Source organism: Phacochoerus africanus, chromosome 1, assembly GCF_016906955.1.
Source record: "Phacochoerus africanus isolate WHEZ1 chromosome 1, ROS_Pafr_v1, whole genome shotgun sequence".
NCBI lineage: Eukaryota > Metazoa > Chordata > Mammalia > Artiodactyla > Suidae > Phacochoerus > Phacochoerus africanus.
The window spans coordinates 95416074-95431150 of record NC_062544.1 but is presented as its reverse complement, the minus strand read 5'-3'; the positions used below and the strand labels follow the sequence as shown (position 1 = coordinate 95431150).

The 15077-nt window shown below is 41.4% G+C and overlaps 1 protein-coding gene across 1 annotated transcript in view; it reads right to left on the bottom strand.

The window, feature by feature from the left end:
* Positions 1-3056, bottom strand: part of LOC125110381 (transcriptional activator somA-like) — a 220236-nt gene extending 217180 nt beyond the window's left edge. The window contains exon 1 of the mRNA XM_047751696.1: positions 2859-3056. Within this exon, the coding sequence (XP_047607652.1) occupies positions 2859-3056 (198 nt within the window). The remainder of the gene's footprint in view (positions 1-2858) is intronic.
* Between the last annotated feature and the right edge of the window lie 12021 nt (positions 3057-15077).

The window sequence follows — 15077 nt, the reverse complement described above, 5'->3', positions numbered from 1 at the left end:
TCCATAATGCCTCCAAATGGATCAGGAGCTAAGTGAACTATTCGTGCATTTCTTAGCAGAGGGTGCCTTTTTCTCCTCTAGCATATAATGTATCACAGATAATGCTTGCCACCTGAAACCGGAAAATTAAAGTTGCTAATCTAATGACTGCTCCGCATTAACTTAAAGACAACTTCTGCATTTCCAAGACACAAGGTCCTAACAGATGCACTTAGCCAAGGACACAGCATTAAGTCCCCTTCTTCCAAGCAATCTCTATAATCTCTGACTCTAAGTGTGACAGAGATTAATTGCCATTTTAATCTGATCAGTGCTGCCGTCAGTCAATCTGAATCAAGCAATGTGAACATACTTCTGGAAAGAAAAGTTTGGGGATGGATTAACACATTCTGTTTTTATTCAAAATTTTGAGAAATTACATGTCAAGCTCATTTTTTCTCAATTGGGAACTTGTTAAAATAACATGAGCATGAGAGTTCCCTAATGGCTCAGCAGGTTAAGGATCTGGTGTTGTCACTGCTGTGGCTGGGGTCACTGCTCTGGGGTGGGTTCAGTCCCCAACCCAGAAATTTCCACATGGTAGGGCTGCCAAGTAATATAATAATATAATAACATGATCTTGCTTTAGTCTAAAACTCACTATACTTTTCAAATGACATTATGACCTTTTATGCAGTAATGTCCCAGCCAAGAAAATATAGAGCTTTGTGCCTTTAAAGAAGTTACTCTTCATTTCCTCCCCAGTACATCGTAATAAATCAATCCTTATAGTATTTTTATAATGGTAAATTAGATTATCTGTGTAAAGTGCTTAGCAGAATGCTTTAGGGCAAAGGGAGCATTCATTGCCTATTTTACTGAAAATAGTAAGATGATGGAAATTCACCATGAGCATTCATCTAAGGACCTTGATTTAGGAAACAGAAATTGCCATTTAATTAATCTTTTTATGTGAAGTATTCTAAAAGATATTTGGCATCCTCAAAGAATGAAGCCCCTTCTGAAGGCAAGGAGAAAGTCACTGGTGTTTTGTGCAATAAAGTTTTGAATTTGACAGATTTTCCTTTTACGTGTAGAAATAAAAATTACATGTCAGTTCCAACAGGAGCTGGAAAGCTAACTGGGAAGTTATTATTCTTTCATGCTTGTTACTTCCAAAATGTGTTTGTGAACTCCTTTTGAGGTTTAAATGAATAGTAAATCAAAATAAAGATACAACACTTCAACTAAATTTGTTCTAAATTTAGGCAAATGGCTTGTAAAGATTCCCATTGTTAAATGCAAAAAAAATTTCCTTTCTCTGCCCTTCTATTTTTTGGGGACACAATTTTTTTTGCATCTGTCACAAGTAAATATGGGCTCAGAAAATATATTACGTTTCAAAACTGTTGATTGCACCTAATTATGCATGTAAATTGCTCCTTCAAGTATTCAAACAGCTTGCCACATTTTGAAAATTTTGCCCCAGTAGTCATCTGAGGTGTTTGTGTTACTATTTTCCTTTTGCCTTAAATGACTTCATTTCTCAATTAGTTTTCCATTAAGGATGGGTCTATGAATATTTCTGACTTTCTGATGTCTCTTTTGGAGGAGTCAAATTAGCAAATCAGCATTTTCAACATTTTTGTTTATACAAGACCACTTGATTTTTTGGAGTCACTGAGATGAAAACTTATAAAAAGGTATCCTGTAAGAGTCCTAACCTAGTGCTGCTACCAATGTAGTTGCTGGACAGGTAGCACCCCAACACCTGTATTGTTTGAAATACAGAGTCTCAGACCCCTGCCCCAGACTGACTGCATCAGTGTCTGCATTTTAACAAGATCTCAAAGTGATTCCTCTCACATTCAAATCTGAGAAGCACTGCTCTAACACATAGCAGCGTTGGCCTTTCTACATTGTAATATTTTGGCATTGAAATGCCACTTGGAAAAACTTATCAGGAAAATACAATCTTAGAAACTTTTTTTTTTTTTTGGTCAAGACATTATTGTCCCTTCCCACTTCCCACCTCTGAGATATGAGTGCTGCATGGTAAAAAATTACATAAATGAAGAAGGGACCTATGTTTATCTCTGGTAATGAATTAAAAGTATACAATTTTCTAAAATCAAAGGAAGTAAGCTAAAAGGACAATAACACTTGAATAATAAATTTTGTGCAAACATGTGAAACTAATTCCTAAAAACTTGGTTATTCTTGACCTTCTACTTGAGACATGAAAGTCCAGTTTCCGCTTGGCTTAGGATTATTGATACATTTTGTTGCAATAAAAGCAGAAACCACCTATTTAGTGTCTGTGCCATGACAGCCTACTAAAGCTTCAATAATTAGGCATAAGAATGGACTAAGTATATGCCCTAATATTTTTAAGAACTAACAGAACTTGTTGCCTTAAAGCATTTCTTTAAAGCACATGTATATATATCAACACATTATTACTTTTAAAGGCTACCTGGTACAGTAGTTCTCACCTGGAATGTACATGGAATCACCTGGGGAATGTCCCTGGAAGAGAGTTAAGGGTTTGGCAGGATGGGAAATAAGCCTGAGAATCTGCATATCTAACTTCCAGATGAGGCCAATATTTCTGGTCCTCAGACCTAATAGGTTTGCTTTACCACTATCAATAGTTCTCAAATTTTGATCAGTTGGGGAGCTTTTTTAAATTGTCAGTGCCCAGACTGGGGGTGAGATCGAAGTGTCAGTGGTGTTTAGACCCCAGGTAATTACGACATGCAGCCAAGATCAGGAACCAGTGCTGTACATCTGTGATTCTCCAGGAGTCATCTCTGAGGCCAGCAGCAGCAGCACCACTAGGGAGATGGTGATGAATGCTGGTCCCATCCCAGACCTACCAGGTCAGTATCTGCACTTGAAGCTTTCAAAGTAATACATCTGCACACTTTGAGAAGCATGGCTGTAGTGTAGCCCATGGGATACGGGGTAGCACTCAACCAGCCACAACCTGATGGTAACTCCTTCACCTTTTGGCTCTTTACAGATCTACACTCATTCTGAGAAGTTTTCAGACCCTTTACAGATGAAGTCCCCATGGATGAGAGGAATCTACAAGCACCCCTGGCTGTTTTAATAATTCTGTGGTTAGGGAGTTCCTGTCGTGGCTCAGTGGTTAAGGAATCCGACTAGGAACCATGAGGTTGTGGGTTCTATCCCTGGCCTCGCTCTGTGGGTTAAGGATCTGGCATTGCTGTGAGCTGTGGTGTAGGTCGCAGACGCAGCTCAGATCCCACATTGCTGTGGCTCTCGCATAGGCTGGCGGCTACAGCTCCAAACAGACCCCTAGCCTGTGAGGTATTAGACCCCCATATGCCGCAGGAACAGCCCTAGAAAAGACAAAATAATAATAAGTGGTAGCCACCAACCAGTCAGTAGCCACCAACCACCTGTGGCTATTGAGCAAGTGAATTGTGGCCAAGGTGACTGAGAAACTTTTCATTTTCATTTTATTTCACTGTAATCGATTTTTTTTTGTTGTTGTTATTGTTGTTTGTTGTTGTTGCTATTTCTTGGGCCGCTCCCGCGGCATATGGAGGTTCCCAGGCTAGGGGTTGAATCGGAGCTGTAGCCACCGGCCTAAGCCACAGCCACAGCAACGCGGGATCTGAGCCGTGTCTGTAACCTACACCACAGCTCACAGCAACGCCGGATCTTTAACCCACTGAGCAAGGCCAGGGATTGAACCCGCAACCTCAAGGTTCCTAGTCGGATTCGTTAACCACTGCGCCACGACGGGAACTCCTCACTGTAATTGATTTAAATGTAAATGGCCTCATGTGGTTGTTGGTCCCAGAGTCATTGTCCTTTTCCTTAGCCCTTTTGCAAATTCCCAGGTTGGACCCAGGCCCTCCCTGCTCAGCTTTTGTAGGAACTAGTCCCCAGTGAATGCACCAAGATGACAAACATCTGCCTTGCTGCCTCATCTACATAATAAGTAACATTATGCTTATTATTTTGAACGTGAGGAGTTTAACTTGAATTAAATGCCACCCAAAGTTGTCAAAACCTTTTTCATAGTATTCATCATTACATAGCTTTAATTTTACAGCCTTTTCAAACAGCAGCAGACATGGAACTGCATTAAGAAAAAGAGACAAAAGACTGCCGAAGGATTCAGGGCAGAAGACACAGAAAGACAGCCTCTCCCCCCAGCATCTTAGTGGTGCACAATAGAAAGTTCCGTAAGTCAAGAGTGTATCAGTGCTGAAAATGAATATCAAATCATGAAGATTCCTCTCAAAATGGAAGCTAGGATACAAACAAAGGTGGGTTCAAGGAGTCAAGGTGCTAGAAGATGACACATGAAATTCAAACTAGAAGTGCACTCAGCCGTGACCCTGAAAGTGAATATCTAATCTGTGGGCTCAATGGGAGGGGATGGGGGAGGGGCAGAGAGGGAAGGGGACAGAAATCCACAGGATTTCAAAAAGGCCCCAGGCCTCTGGAATCTCCAGGGTGAAGATGAGTCCCACTGCCCACTGTCACAACAGCACTCCCCCAGCTACTGTGTGCTCCACACAAGCTCCCAACAACCCCTCAAGGTAGCTAGGATCAGGAAAGAGATTACTCAGGGGATGTTATTTTAACTGACACATCTCAGAGTAAAAATAAGCAAATCCCTCCTCGATAGAGAAGAGAACAGGGTTAAAGTCAGCCCTTCCCTTTGACTGAAAAGATGTATTACCCCATCCTACCTTATCCTGGGAGGTGGACACCAGGGAAATGTTGCATCCAGGTCTGTGCTTTGCCCAGCTGCCAGTTTGGTACCGTGTGAAACAAGATTCTGCCCACAAAGAAACGTGTAGCTAAGGGCAACAGCCTCACTTCTGAGGACAGTCACTTCATAGCAACTGGAACCAATAAATAGACTGCCCTTGTTGTCCTCAGGAAAGAAACTCCAGGGGACTTTAGACAGTATGCTTTCAGAAGGTTGACCCTGAGCTCAGAGGTGCTTCCGAACTCACTCTGACTCTCATTCAGGAACCTTAAGGCCCCCCCTCACCCAGGCTCTCCTGTGTGAAACCTAGGGCAAGTTTCTTCATGATTCACATCAATCCAGCTCGGAAAGGAATGGGACGGATGACAAAAAAGAAGAAATAATCACTCCTCTTGTTGATGGACTGAAGTTCTAAGTTCCTATACCTTTACAGCTGTCCCCTGCCTAAAGACACAGCTTATTCAAATTAAGTCATAAGCCCCAGGAGGTGTTCTAGGAGATGTCTGGAGGTTTCTCCCACCCATCACTTGTGCAACACATACACTTCTTGGCTAAAGTTAGAAGGAATCCCAATGATTCTGAACCAGAAGACTAAGGTTTTAAGCAAAGAGGCCCCAGAAAATGGGAGCAATTCTGTCTGGGAAGAGGGCCTGTTTGGCTCCCTAACTCTTATACAGAATGGCAGTTTTGCTGAGTTGGTTCTAGACTTGATCAGTGCCCAAATATCCCCTTTATTACTTTTTTGGGGGCCACACCCATGGCATGTAAAAAATTTCTGGGCCAGGGATCAAATCCATGCCAGAGCAGTGACAATGCCTGATTCTTAACTGCTAGGCCACTAGGGAACTCCCCCTTTATTACTGATAGAGTCTAAGGGGAAGGTGGTAGCTGACTGTAGGAAAATGGGCTTCCAATTTCTTTCTTTTTGTGCCCTTGTATTTAATGGTGTCTCTAAAGCTCGTTCAAATGTGGATCAATCAGCAAGCATTAACTCTCTGTCCACTATTATGCTGCCCTGTGTCAGACACTGTGCTGGGTCCTGATGGCGCGAGAGGAATATAGAAATGGCTCCGCCCTTGGGGTCCTTGGTCCAGATACAGGGGGGAGAGAACCCAAAATATATCATATTCCTTCATTCATTAAACAAATATTTATCGTATACCCATGTGACAGGCGCTATTCAGGGTTTGAGATGGAGCAAAGAAAAGATAAACACTCTGAGTTCCTAAAGCTTCTGCTCCAGTGGAGGTGTACAATCAGAGTGAACAAGTAGACTCATAAGTTAGTAATTTTAGGTAGTAATAGATAGTATAAGGGAAATAAAAGAGCCATACTGAAGCAAGAAAGAAGAGAGGATTGACTTTAGGCAGGATTATTAGAGAAGGTTTCGTTGAAGAGGTGGTATTTGACCTAATGCCTGAATGAAGAAGTCAGCCATACAAAGATAATAATACTATTTCTGATCACTTACATTATTTTTTTTTTTGGCCTTGCCTACAGCATGCAGAAGTTCAAGGGCCAGAGATCAAACCCATGCCACAGCAGGGACCTAAACCACAGCAGCAACAACACTGGATCCTTAACCCATTGCACCACCAGGGAATTCCCACTTACATATTTATGATGAACACTTTTTATGTGCCAGGCACTGTTCTAAATTGGTTATATTTGTTAACTCCTTTAAAAAATTCATAACAGTCCTACAAGGGAGATGAGGATTATGAGCCCCATTTTACAGAAAGGAAAACAGAGGCACAGAGAGGTTAAATCACTTGGCCAAGGTTAGCTCCAGTAAGGGGAAAAGAAAGCTGAGAACAGAATCCAAGTGGTTTCACTCTAGAGCTGACATTTTGGGGACAGCTAGTACAAAAAACTTATGGATCAAACACAATTAAGAGGCACAAGGCTGACCAGTGTGGGTGAAAGTACCAGAGGAGATTGGGGAGTATGGCCAGGGCCAAAGTGAAAACTTCATCTTTCTGGCTTCCTATTTCAGAACACCTGGATCAGCCCAACAATCCACCTAGTCAGTCTCCCAGAGCAGAGGGAGGAAAAGAACAGAGAGGTTCCAGGAGTGCATGGTGAACTCCTTCAATGTGGAAAGAGTCCTTGGAAGTGGGGAAGTGTTAATCCCCCCAAAGGAACTCTGCTTCACTATCAGCGCAAACCCACGGCCAGTATCCCAGTGCCCCTGGTGCCTGGTGCCAAGATAGTCTGTCAGGAGCCTTCTGGGAGCCACCCTGGACAGCTCCCCTCCTCTCCTCTTGTACCATTCACTGGTCCTAGGGGTCACCTGGCCACTGTCAGCTCTGCCAGTTCCACTCCCTCAATTGTAGAGCTAACTTACTAAGTCTTAGATATGTCAGTTAACATTCCATGGAGGTGCAGACCTGGCAAAGGGGATGCTCCAGCAAGTGCCTGTCCTCTTACAAGTGCCTAATAAATATTACATTTTCATAATTTGGCTTTTTAGACCAGAAATTATCTTTCATTTCCTTGCATAGGATATGTAAAAAGACCCACCTAACTCAGTGCCCTGCACAAGGAGGGGACTAAATCAATGTTTGAGAATGAATATTAAAAACCTCTTATGTGAAGGCTTAGAAATGACTTTGCATCTCATCTTGGAAAATTTAGTCTTCAAAAAAAGTAAAACAAGAACAGGCTATTTGGAAACTAGGTTTTCTCCATGGACATCTCTTAATCACGTTTGTATCAATGTCACTGAACCACTGCAGGAGAGTAAATAACTGTAACTTTGCACGGGACCTTGTCTGAGTCTCCATTTCGTTTTTTATAAATTGAGGAACTTATAATTCCTTTCACCTCCAAATACTCAGAGATAACAATAGTAGATATTTCCTGACCAGTTAATTGCACACTGAAAGCATCCAATAGTCAAGTGATGGGGAGACCCTCTGTAGTTTGGAATGATATGCTTTTATTTTCATCTATTAAAGAGTAATTTTCTTCCCCTATTTCTAGACATGGCCACTGGTCTCTAGGTCATTATGTTCTTTATCTGTAACTTTCTTTTTCTTTTTCTGGCCATGCCCACAGCATGCAGAAGTTCCTGGGCCAGGGATTGAACTTGAGCCACAGCAGTGACAACACCAGATCCTTAATCCCTAGGCCACCAGGAAAATCCAATAACTTTGTTTTTCATTTTGGATCCATAGCATAACAACATATCCAACTATAGCAATAATTAGGCAAGACATTTTCAGGGACCAGGAATTTAAATGTAAATATGAAACACACAGGAAATAATCCACAGAGACAACAACAGACATAATAAATGAGCTCACAGGGAAACGAGTAGTTTTGGGGTGATGACTAGTGAGATGTGTCTTAGAGAAAAAAAGAAGGAATACTTGTAGAGAGAAAATTGAAATTTCAGTGGGTGATATACACCTTCATAATAACAGCCTTCCGTTCTCTTAAGAATATCGTGCATGTTTAGAAATTAAGGACCAAGTGAATACATACTGCCTCTTGTCACTCCTCCCCAAGAGTGCAGGCTGCCAGTCCTCTGCTCTGTGGATACAGTTGTGTTACCTGTCACTGGTCAAGCCCCCCACCTCCCCTGCCCAAATCAATGCCTTTGCAGCTCCTGATCTGAGCCTCCCTGTACTTCACTCCAAACTTTCCAGGAAGTTCCTTGGTCTTAATTCCCTCCCCATTCTCTGACTGTTCCCTCACCAACTGTCTTTTTCGCTCTTCTTTTCCTCCCCATCTTCAAGCAGCCTGTTCTACTCCATGTGTACTTTCTTCAGAGAGCACACAAAACATTCTCATCTCGAGGAAACCGTATTACAATCAAGCACCAGAGAGATTCAGGACAGCATCTCTTTGAATGATCATGTCAGGTCTCTGTAGAGCCATTATGAGCCCCATTTTATGCATGAGGAAACCAGGGTTCTGAGAGTCTGGGTAACATGCCTAAAGCCACCAGCCTGGTGGCAGAGTCAGAGTTTGAACCCAGGCCTGTCTGACCCAAATTTTATGATCCTTTCATACATCTATGCATAACAATTATGAATTTGGTGATCTACAACAAAAGTCATTACACACCTGTGATGCACACAGAGCTGATTGCTGTGATGTGCTAAGGGTACCATCAGCAGAGCACCTCAGCTGGGCTCACTCACAGGACTGGTAAGTAGTACTGGCCACAAGCTGGGAGTCAGGGGCCTCACTGAAGGCTTCTTGGGCTTCCTCACAGCATGGTGGCTGTGTTTCAAGAGCAAAGAGCCCAATGGAAGGAGGTAGTGGAATGAAGCATTTTTACGATTTAGTCACATAGTATCGTTTCTGCTGTGCTCTGCTGGCTGAGGCACAGAAACCCAATCAGGTTCAAGGGGAGGCTGCATAGATGCCACCTGTTGTTGAGGAAGGAAGTAGCAAGGTACTCTAGAGAAGCGCCTATAGGATGAGAGAAAACACTGCTGCAGCCATCAGTGGAAGAAAAATCTGCCACATCACGATTCCTCTATAAATCCCACCCACAGAGATGGCTTTCAAATCTTTATCGCCAAGCCCTGACATTTCTTCTGAAGCCAGTTCTACAGTTCTGATTATCTGCTGGAATTTTTCAAAACTCAAATTCACAAAACTCTTTATTAAAACCAAGCCTTACCTTGTTCTTTGCGATTTCCATGACAATTCCTCCTAATCACCAGTGCTGACCACATACGGCTTTGACCCCTCTGTTCCCAGCTCCCCACAGGCAGCTGCTCAGACCTAATTCATCCTACTCATCAAATAGTTTATTCATTCCTTCAAGTACATGCATTGAGAACCTACTATATAATTAGCTCTGCATTGGTTATTATTAATTAGTAATGGAGATACAATAATACACGCACACAAACACACACACACAAAAATACATGTGGAGAAAAAAATATAAAGATACTGTCTTTGCCCTCAAGTAGTTTAGAGGCTTATGTAGAAAGAATAGATAAATCAACAAGTCACAATTCTCATAAGCATTATATTCCAGGTAAGCTCAGGTACTGGGGTTGCAAAGAAGAGGTATGCTAACTTGGAATTGGGTGAATGCAGGGAGAAGGAAGCACGTTCTAAGTCAAGTTTGAAGAAATAGGAATTTTGGTCCTTTCTGAGCTCACATATTACAACAAGAAATCAAAATGAAATAAAACAGAATGCTGTTCAGCTCAGGATGACTTTAAGTTGATCACTGAGAGACAGTCTCTGAAACATTAAATGATACTCAAAGCTTAAATACTAATCAAATATATTTCTCTATGGGGCGTTCCCTTGTAATGCAGCAGGTTAAGGATCCAGCATTGTCAGTGCAGTGGCATAGGTCGCTCATGTGGTATGGGTTCGATCTCTGGCCCAGGAACTTCCACATGCCACAAATACAGCCCCCCAAAAAATTTTTTTAAGTTAAAAAAATACATATTTCTCTATAGACTCTATTTGAACGTATCCAACCTGTTGAAAGTAAATTAGCTTAATTGAGATTAACCAGCATCACCAAGCATCATAATGTTGGAAAGTCAAAGAGGGAAATTTTTTTTTAATTCTTTTTTTTAAAAAGTTTACTGGAGTTCCGTCGTGCACAGTGGTTAATGAATCCGACTAGGAACCATGAAGTTGCAGGTTCGGTCCCTGCCCTTGCTCAGTGGGTTAAAGATCTGGCGTTGCCCTGAGCTGTGGTGTAGGTTGCAGACGCGGCTCGGATCCCGCGTTGCTGTGGCTCTGGCGTAGGCCGGTGGCTACAGCTCCGATTCAACCCCTAGCCTGGGAACCTCCATATGCCGCGGGAGCGGCCCAAGAAATAGTAAAAAGACAATAAATAAATAAATAAATAAATAAATAAATAAATAAATAAAAAGTTTACTGAAGTATAGCTGATTTATAATTTTGTGTTTAATTTCTGCTGAAGATGTGGTACATATATACAATGTAATATTGCTCAGTCATAAAAAAGAATGAAATAATGCCATTTGCAGCAACATGGATGGACTTAGAAATTATTATACTAAGTGAAGTAAGTCAGACAAAGACAAATATCATATGATATCACTTATATGTGGAATCTAATGGTATCAATGAACCTATTTACAAAACAGAAACAGACTCACAGACTTGGACAACAAATTTATGATTACCAAACGGGGGAGAAATAAATTAGAAGTTTGAGATTAACATATACACACTCTTACATAAAAAATAAATAAAAACAAAAACAAGGACTTGTGCAGCACAGATAACTATATATTCAACATCTTGCATACATATATATGTGTGTGTGTATATATATCTGAATCGCTTTGCTATATATCTGAAACTTACACAACATTGTAAATAAGCCATACTTCAATCAAAAAAAATAAATTTCAAAACTAAATTTAAAAAAAGAACCTGAAATCAAAACACCCATGACACCAGCATCAGAGAGAGCCCACAGCACAAGACAGCCTCGTACTGGAGCAAAGCCAGCTCCACATGGTAGTTTGATTACATCCCTGCTGCAATTGTTGCCTACAGATAATTCCCAAGGGAGGATGGCGGTGAAGACACACTCATGAAACTCACTTCCTGATTTCAATTATTAAGAAAAGAGCAATGATGGTTGTAATGCCAGATACCTCAGGGCAGTAAATCACTGCTCTAGAATAAGAAAAAGAGGCATTCATTGTTTCAAGCATCTAATGCACTATTTAGTAAATGTCTGCTCTTAAGGACAAAGTAGAACTCTGAAATGCTAAACATTTCATTAAATAAAACAGCTTGTTTCCTAAGAACCGCACCATGTGCACTGACAGGATGTTCCAGGAATGACTGGTCCTTCAATGGGAACAAAAAGTTCCCATAGCAGTGTTGAAAAGGGAAGGGGGAAGGGTCACAGCCATCAGGAAAGTACATGGTACAGTTTATCAAGATCTAAATATAAATACCACTTGTTTTCTTTTCATTTATGTCAAGAAAGTCCATCTAAAAATGAATCAATTAGTAAAGATTTTGCACAGTACTTGGCAAATACTAGATACTCAATCAATATTTATTGAATTAAAGTATTTATTGAGCACCTTGTAAGGACTGTGATAGGCACCGATGGTACTTTAGCAGACCCTGGACACATTCCTAGGCACTCTGATTTGAGAATATGCGTGGCTTCGATTTGAGAACATGGGTGGCTTCGATTACAAACATCTGAGACTGTGCTCCAGGGAAATGCCTGGTCTGGCTATGGCACAGGATGGAGGTGCTGGGTAGTCACTGTCCCGGTGAGTGGCTCTTGGCCAATGACGATGGGTACAGGTGCAGAAGTACCCCAACTCTTCACCTTTCAGGTGGGGCAGCTCAGAGACATCTTGAGTTGGCCTGAGCCTAAGCTGCCTGCAGTGCTAATCTGCTCATCAAATACACTGGGAGAAAATTTCTGAGGGGGTAATGAAATGGGAGGGAAGGGGGCAGGGCACAACCCTTAAAGAATGACATAGCCCTTGAGGATACAACAAAAATTGGTTAAAACCAAGTAGGTCCAAGATGGCAGAAGGTTAGACTTCCAGTGGACCTAGAGCCTCGTTATGCACTCAGTGTAATACATTAGCATCTAAATGACATGCTCACAGTCACCAGGACAGTTCTAAGGCAGACAACAAAAAGGCAAAAAGTGAGCTTTGCCCCAGTTCCTGGAAATCCTGCCCCTTTCCCAAAATAGTTGAAATAATCCTACCACTCATTAGCCTATGAAATTGCCCAGCCCATGAACACTCACCACCCTGTATTTTGGATCCTCTCTCTCTCTTGCCTTTTAAGATGACCTACATCCTGTCTATCTCTTTCAATAAATCTACTCCTTAACTATCAAAAATAAAGGCTTCCTTGCCCTCATTTTCTCAGTTTCCCACTCTCCTGTCAACACTTCCTGGGACCACCCCCTAAATAAACACTTTCAGCCTGTGACCTTGTCTCATGACCAGCTTTTGGAGGAACACATCCCATGACAGCAGCCCTTATAAATAGCCATTCTTTTTTTCTTCCTGAAAATCAGAACCCTAATATCTGGGGGGGGGGAAGCTATAAGCCTAGCCCTAGGAGATGGATTATTATTGGGTCATGCCAAACAAGACAATCTCATTTTCAACTTTTCCAGCCAAGCTTGCAACCACAAGAGGGTAGTATAATCTCCTCAGTTAATGAGATAGAAGTGTAAATTAGATAAAAATCTTTTGGAGAAGCTTCTGTTCTCCTGATAAAAAGTTATAGATGTCACTTCCCTCTTCATGTTCTGATCATAATGGTAGGATGAACTGACATTTGTTGCAACAAAGAGACCCATAGCAAAGAATGTGTTGCCCCAGCATTGTCTGCCCACAGGACCAGAGAGAGCAAAGATCCATCTCTGAGACCTCTCCTCCTGTAACAGGAGAGTGAAAGCTGTATTTGTATATATCAACTTTCTCCATTTTCTGTGACTTGCAGCCAAATGCAATCCTAACAAATATGTATACCTAGTGCTATGTTAAAGGTTCAAAGAGATCAACAAGGAGCAACACACCACTATTTCTCTGAGTGAAAACTAAGTTATAATTAGAACCATTTTTATTAACTCTAAGATATGGAGATGATGCAATGGTTTGCTCAAGCACAGACTAAATGACCAGAGCCCTTCTAGCCATAAGTTTCTATCATTCTCTTGCTTTGGGGAAGGCACAAATCAGAGTAATACTCCCAGGAAGGTTCAGGGAAGATGAGCAGAAAGAAATGGGGCTTCAACGGTGGACAGAACAGGAAAACAGTAAAATAAAAATCATGGCAACCAGAACAAGGGAGTGGAAATACATGCTGCAGAAATTTGGGAGTCTCATAGTTGAAAGTCCTAAACTTGGACCTTCCACCTCGAGAAAAAAAAAAAAAAGGTGGGGGGAAAATAGGTGGGATGATAAAGGCAAATGCAAGTGTAGACACATTAGCCCTCTTAGAAATTCATGTTTCCCTTGGATGTCTGCTCTGACTGGATCCAGCTGATCTTGCTTTAAACCCTCCTAGGAATCTCAGAGCCATCCAATCTCAAGGGATAATGATGAAAGTGTTAACTTCTGTTCTAGCAATTCCTGTCAGTAAGACATGGCTATCATCAGATATGACATTTTTTTTAATAGTTATTTCCCCAAGACATTTTTTTTTTCTACTGTACAGCATGGTGACCCAGTTACACATACAGGTAAACATTCTATTTTCGTACATTATCATGCTCCATCATAAGTGACTAGACATAGTTCCCAGTGCTACACAGCAGGATCTCATTGCTAATCCATTCCAAAGGCAATAGACTGCATCTGTTAACCCCAAGCTCCCCAAACACCCCACTCCCTCCCCCTCCCTCTGGGCAACCACAAGTCTAGTCTGCAAGTCCATGAGTTTCTTTTCTGTGGAAAGGTTCATTTGTGCTGTATATTAGATACCAGATATAAGTGATGTCATGTGGTATTTGTCCTTCTCTTTCTGACTTACTTCACTCAGGATGGGAGTTTCTAGTTCCATCTATGTTGCTGCAAAGGGCATTATTTTGTTCTTTTTTATGGCGGAGTATATTCCATTGTGTATATATACCACATTTGACTAAACCACTCGTCTGTCGATGGACATTTGGGTTTTCTCCCTGTCTTGGCTATTGTGAATGGTGCTGCAATGAACATGTGGCTGCATGTGTCTTTTTCAAGGAAAGTTTTCTCCAGATATATTCCCAAGAGTGGGATTGCGGGGTCATATGGTAGTTCTATGCATAGTTTTCTAAGGTACATTCCCACCAACAGTGCAAGAGGGTTCCCTTTTCTCCACACCCTCTCCAGCATTTATTTGTGGACTTATTAATGATGGCCATTCTGACTGGTGTGAGGTGGTACCTCATAGTTGTTTCGATTTGCATTTCTCTAATAATCAGAGATGCTGAGCATTTCTTCATGTGCTTGTTGACCACCTGTATATCTTCTTTGGAGAAAGGTCTATTCAGGTCTTTTGCCCATTTTTCAGTTGGGTGATTGGCTTTTTTGCTGTTGAGCTGTATAAATTGCTTGTATATTTTAGAGATGAAACCCTTGTCAGTAGCATCATTTGACACTATTTTCTCCCATTCTGTAAGCTGCCTTGTTGTTTTCTTTTTGCTTTCCTTTGGTGTGCAAAAGCTTGTCAGTTTGGTTAGGTCCCATTGGTTTATTTTTGCTTTCATTTCTGTTGCTTTGGGAGACTGACCTGAGAAAACATTTGTAAAGTTGATGTCAGAGAATGTTTTGCCTATGTTCTCTTCCAGGAGTTTGATGGTGTCTTGTCTTATATTTAAGTCTTTAAGCCATTTTGA